Source organism: Patagioenas fasciata, chromosome 11, assembly GCF_037038585.1.
Source record: "Patagioenas fasciata isolate bPatFas1 chromosome 11, bPatFas1.hap1, whole genome shotgun sequence".
NCBI lineage: Eukaryota > Metazoa > Chordata > Aves > Columbiformes > Columbidae > Patagioenas > Patagioenas fasciata.
The window spans coordinates 4,835,074-4,840,496 of record NC_092530.1 but is presented as its reverse complement, the minus strand read 5'-3'; the positions used below and the strand labels follow the sequence as shown (position 1 = coordinate 4,840,496).

The 5,423-nt window shown below is 51.0% G+C and overlaps 1 protein-coding gene across 1 annotated transcript; it reads right to left on the bottom strand.

Annotated features, from left to right (window-relative positions):
• Positions 1 to 3,453: 3,453 nt before the first annotated feature.
• Positions 3,454 to 4,398, bottom strand: LOC136106055 (olfactory receptor 14J1-like). Its single transcript, XM_065846078.1, has one exon. The coding sequence runs from the start codon at positions 4,396 to 4,398 to the stop codon at positions 3,454 to 3,456; it is 945 nt and encodes a 314-aa protein (XP_065702150.1).
• Between the last annotated feature and the right edge of the window lie 1,025 nt (positions 4,399 to 5,423).

Sequence of the window (5,423 nt, the reverse complement as noted above, 5' to 3'; positions counted from 1 at the left end):
CTACAATAACGCAGGTTGGAAGAGACCCCTGAACACCATCTCTGTCCCACTGACCTTTATGGCACCCCAAGGAATAGCTGACAGCATCAGTGCTCCCTTGGGTTCATCTCACCACATGCACACATTGGACATGCACACGATGTGTATGGTTACATCTCATCTGTGCAATGAAAACATGGACTTTTGACCTATTATTTCATAGAATCACAGAATGTCCGGAGTTGGAAGGGACCCACAAAGATCATCGAATCCAACTCCTGTCCCTGCACAGGACACCCCACAGTTCACACTATGTGTCTGAGGACGTTGTCCAGTCTCTTCTTGAACACTGTCAGGTTGGGGTCGTGACACCTCCCTGGGAGCCTGTTCAGTGTCCAGCACCTCTGGGTGAAGAATCTTTTCCTCATGTCCAACCTAAGCCTCCTGTGGCACATCTTCTGCCATTCACTCGGGTTCTGTCGCTTGTCACCAGAGAGAATAGATCAGTACCTACCCTTCCTTCTCCCCTTGTGAGGAAGCTGTAGCCACCATGAGGTCTCCTTTTAGTCTTTTCTTCAGCTTTGATGCTGAGAAACCCCTTGGTTTGCTTTCAAAAATTGAAAGGAGAAGCCATGACCTCCAGGCAATGGGTAGGGGGATCCTGTCCCTCACACACGGCTCAGGGCTTTTCCTGGGACCGTGGGATGTGGGTGTGCAAGGCTGAGGGAAGATCAGCACCCTCACTGGCTGCTCTTTGGAACACAAACCATGGGCTGATCCAGTTCCTTCTGGGTGACCTTTTGCACCACAGCACTGCCCTTCCACTGACATTTCTTCCTCCTGCTATCCAGTCTCCATCATTCAAGTTGCATTTTGTGACATTTTTTTTTTTTCTTCTACTAAGGAAAACTCAGCCATCTCTAAAAATTGTTCTTCATGCAGCGAACCCAACGTATTAGTCTACTTGTGGTCTATTACCTGACCGGAGAGAGGTCACCACACCATGATCTCCTAAATCCCATTATTGCTACTGGCTTTTCAGCTTCTCTGACAGACACGACCATGTTCCTGCTGCTGTCCCGTCATGTTCTCAGGTGGGATGGACATGACAACCCGTCTCCAAGGCCTTTTCCTGGGTAGTGCCTGTGGGCACTTAGGCAGAGGTTCTTTCCCAGCCATGTCCCTGCTGCCTGGCTGTCACCTCCAGAGACAGGACTGACCTCACTGTCCCCTTCACAGCCACACGCTTCTGACTGGATTATGAGTGTCTGAGACACAACTGAACTCATAACACCCCACACCCATGCATCCCTCTCCTTATGGCCCAGGATCTGACCTCATAAACATATGTTTGTTTATCAAATTCATGTAATTTATTTCCTGCTACTGTTTTGAGCGGAGAAATATTCTTCACAGGAAGTGCTGTATTTATGTTGAAAACTTTTAGATTTCCTCCTCTGCTTCTTTAAATTCTTTTTTTCTTCTACCGCTACCTACTCTTTCTTCGAAGACTTATCCAAGACAAAGACTCGTTGACTCACAGAATAACTCATCTCTTTCTCCTGCTCAAGGAATGGTGAACCAGGTGAGGTTGGTCAAGGTGTCTGCCCAACTTTGTATCATCCACGAAGGAGCTGAAAGTGCACTGCGTCACATCATAGAGGGGGAGAATGAAGACATTTGTCAAAGTGCTGGTCATTGAGCGTTGTCACTAGTAAATGGCTGCACAGAGGACTTTGTACCACTGGTGACATGTGGGCTTGATTGTTCAGCCAACTTCCCACCCAGCGTCCACTTCAGCCCAGACAGCACCGATCTGCCTATAGGACATCACAGGAGACCATGTCTGAGGCCTTGCAAAATTCCATGTCCACAACATGCCTTTCTTTCCCCTGCCCATTTGGGTTCAGCAATCCCTTTCCTGTCCTTCAAGAGCGTGGCAATGGCTACAGGAGGACGTGTCCCATCCCTTTTCCAGGGATCAGCCCGTAATTCTCCCAATTCTCATTCCTGTCTTTTCAAAGAAGGGTTTGACATCTACCTTTGCCATGGACCCCAGGACCTCTCTGATTGTTGTGGCACTTACAGAGCACAATCCTGAATCGTGGGCACAGGTGATGTAACAGACAGGACCACTTGCAATGAGCCTGTCCAAGGCAGCTGAGATGAATCTCACTGGGACAGTCGTGCTTTTCTGGAGTCACACACAGAAATGTCAGGGTTGTGTCAGGTGTCCCCATCTGAGCTGGCCTTGTTGTCTGCTTATGCACCCATGATGTTCAGAGACAAAGACATTCATTTTGTCTAAAACGGAGAGACAGGAGTCACAGTGTGTCTCTGGCCTTCTTTTGCCACTCCCAGAGGAGGGGAAGCACCTCAGCCCTATAGTGGGTCACCCTGCTCTGCACTCATGTGAGGTGCTCCACGTCATGAGGAATGGACAGAAGCACTTCCCAGTGCTGCATTCAGTGAGTTTCTCATGGGATTTTACTACCAACATTAAGTGATCTCAAGACACTTTCTGTCCCACAGGCTTTCATGGAACCCCAAGGAAGAGTTGATGGCGTTTGCTCTCATTCAGGCTTATTTCACCTCACGTACACGACACGCCTGCTTAAAGCTCATCTGTACAGTGGAGTCATGGACTACTGACCTACTCTTTCAGTGCATTTCCATGGAGAGACAAAGAACATCTGCAAGCTGGGGGAGAGGCCAGTGCTGGAACTGGTGGTTGTGAGGGGCTGGTCCACGATGGGTGACCTGGGGCAGAACCTGAGGGGTGTCCAGTGCACACCTGACCCTGCTCTGCTGGTCCTGCAGGTCTCTGGCAGGAGGCCTGGCTATGAGAGGACACTGCTGTGTGCCAGCCCTGCACACACACACTGTTCAGATGTACACCAGTGTTTCAATATGTGGGCCACTTTCTTAAGCATGTCCTTGAGAGAAGTTTTGGAAGAAGACCTAGGCCTTCATGCACAGCCCTGAGGAGATAGCAACTATTCTGAAGGCCACTTCAGTCACAGAGCGTCCATTGCCTGTCCCTGTCTGCGCTCACAGCACTGACACAGCAGGACAGTGACCAAGCTGCCAGAGCACTCAGGCCTTGCACGAACACAAAGGATGAGAAACAAAGTGTGGAAGTGAAAATACAGAAGGTCTAGAAGTGCTGGTGCTCCTTGGCAATGCTTCCGTTCTGGACTCTTTTCCCCTCCTCCCATGCACACAGGAATTGTCTCTGCAGCCCCAAAAAAGTCCTAGAAGAAGAATCTCAGAACAAAAATGTCAATGCAAGGCCACTCACACAGAGTAAGCAGAGCTCCTTATTTACACAGGAAAAACAAACAAACAAAAAAAAGATTTAATTAGAAACGGAACGACCACATTTATCACAATTCAAAACCAATAACAACAAAAACAAATACAGAAGACAGACAAGGCCTCTAATGAGTTACACTATAACTGCTGTCCAGAAAGTCATGGGCAGTTTATAACTTGAGGAGAACATTGAGTCATCAGCTTCCAGACAGCAGCTTTGAGCTCCTGGTTCCTCATGCTGTAGATGAGGGGGTTCACTGCTGGAGGCACCACCGAGTACAGAACAGACAGCACCAGATACAAGGATGGGGATGAGATGGAGTTGAAATTCAGGTAGGCAAACATGGCAGTGCTGACAAACAGGGAGACCACGGCCAGGTGAGGGAGACAGGTGGAAAAGGCTTTGTGCCGTCCCTGCTCAGAGGGGATCCTCAGCACAGCCCTGAAGATCTGCACATAGGACACCACAATGAACACAAAACACCCAAATCCTATTAAGACACTAACCACAATAAACCCGACTTCCTTGATGTAGGTGTTGGAGCATGAGAGCTTGAGGATCTGGGGGATTTCACAGAAGAACTGGTCCAGGGCATTGCCCTTGCACAGTGGCAGTGAAAACGTATTGGCCGTGTGCAGCAGAGCATTGAGAAACCCAGTGGCCCAGGCAGCTGCTGCCATGTGGACACAAGCTCTGCTGCCTAGGAGGGTCCCGTAGTGCAGGGGTTTGCAGATGGCAACGTAGCAGTCGTAGGACATGATGGTGAGGAGAGAATATTCTGCTGTACCACAGAAAAAGAAAAAAAAGAGCTGGGCAGCACATCCTGCATAGGAGATGGCCCTGGTGTCCCAGAGGGAGTTGGCCATGGACTTCGGAAGAGTGGCAGATATGGTGCCCAGGTCAAGGAGGGCGAGGTTGAGCAGGAAGAAGTACATGGGGGTGTGGAGGTGCTGGTCCCAGGCTATGGTGGTGATGATGAGGCCATTGTCCAGGAGGGCAGCCAGGTAGATGCCCAGGAAGAGCCAGAAGTGCAAGAGCTGCAGCTCCAGTGTGTCTGTGAACGGCAGGAGGAGGAACTGGGTGATGGAGCTGCTGTTGGACATTTGCTGCCTGTAGGCATGGGGCACTGTCATAGAAGCAAAAGACAGTGAAAAGTTAGGAGAGACTTCTCTGAACAAAGCAAAGCCATTTCTCAGACACCCTCCCATTGTTCCACACCCGCTTGTCCTTTTGCAGACCTTCCTCCAGCTCCATGTCTGAGCTGGCTGGGGGTGCCGTGAGGAGCAGGGCCTGTGCCCGCTGGCTGCTGGGGAGTCAGCCCTGCTCTGCAGCAGGGGGCATGGGTACAGGGGGCAGAAGACTGACCTGGGGTTCAGCTTTGTTGGATGGAACCAAAGCATGTCTCATCCTTTCCTAAAAAGCATTTTCTCACTTGCAGCATCTCTGCACTTCTCTAGGGACTTTCAGATAACACACAGATGCTGTAGGACAGGTTTGCATCCTGCAGGTAACCTCACTGTTTGGAAGAAAACCTCAACGAGACAGACAAGGGTCCTAATAACGACATTTGACTGGGGGAGACTCAGCTCATTCCCCAGCCACCCAGACTGCATTGCCCACAGCCCCACAGGTCAGAACAAAGCTGGACACGTGTTCCCATGGACACACCTGCAGGAAAGGACCCACAAGATCAGGCTGTGACTCTGCAGCTGAAACTGCCATCCCCAGAGAGCCTGAGAGCAAGAACAAGATCCCAACAGCAGTGACCCAGAGCAGGGGAGCAAGAAGGAAACATCCCATGAGGGTGGGTGTGAGAGAGGCCAGGGCAGAGGCAGCCGGGCACTCAGACAGCGTCACCCTTCCCCAGCTGTGCAGCCACCTCCCAGACACCAACATTGCCGGGCAGCTGCTCTCAGCCCCTGTGCTCTGCAGAGGAACTGGAGCTCTGGCTGCACAGGAGCTGCTTCATGCCTTGGAGCCCCCGGCCCTGAGGGCAGAGGCTTTGCTGGGTGGGACAGGAGGCCAGGGGGCTGCTCACAGGAGGGATCTGCACTGCAGGGGATCGCAGGGACTTTTCTCTGTTCTCCCTCCCATAACAATTCCGGGTTTAGTTTCCTCCCATTTCTGA

Bases quoted from the DNA above. Each gene is read 5' to 3' on its own strand.
- LOC136106055 (XM_065846078.1), bottom strand. From the start codon at position 4,398: ATGTCCAACAGCAGCTCCATCACCCAGTTCCTCCTCCTGCCGTTCACA.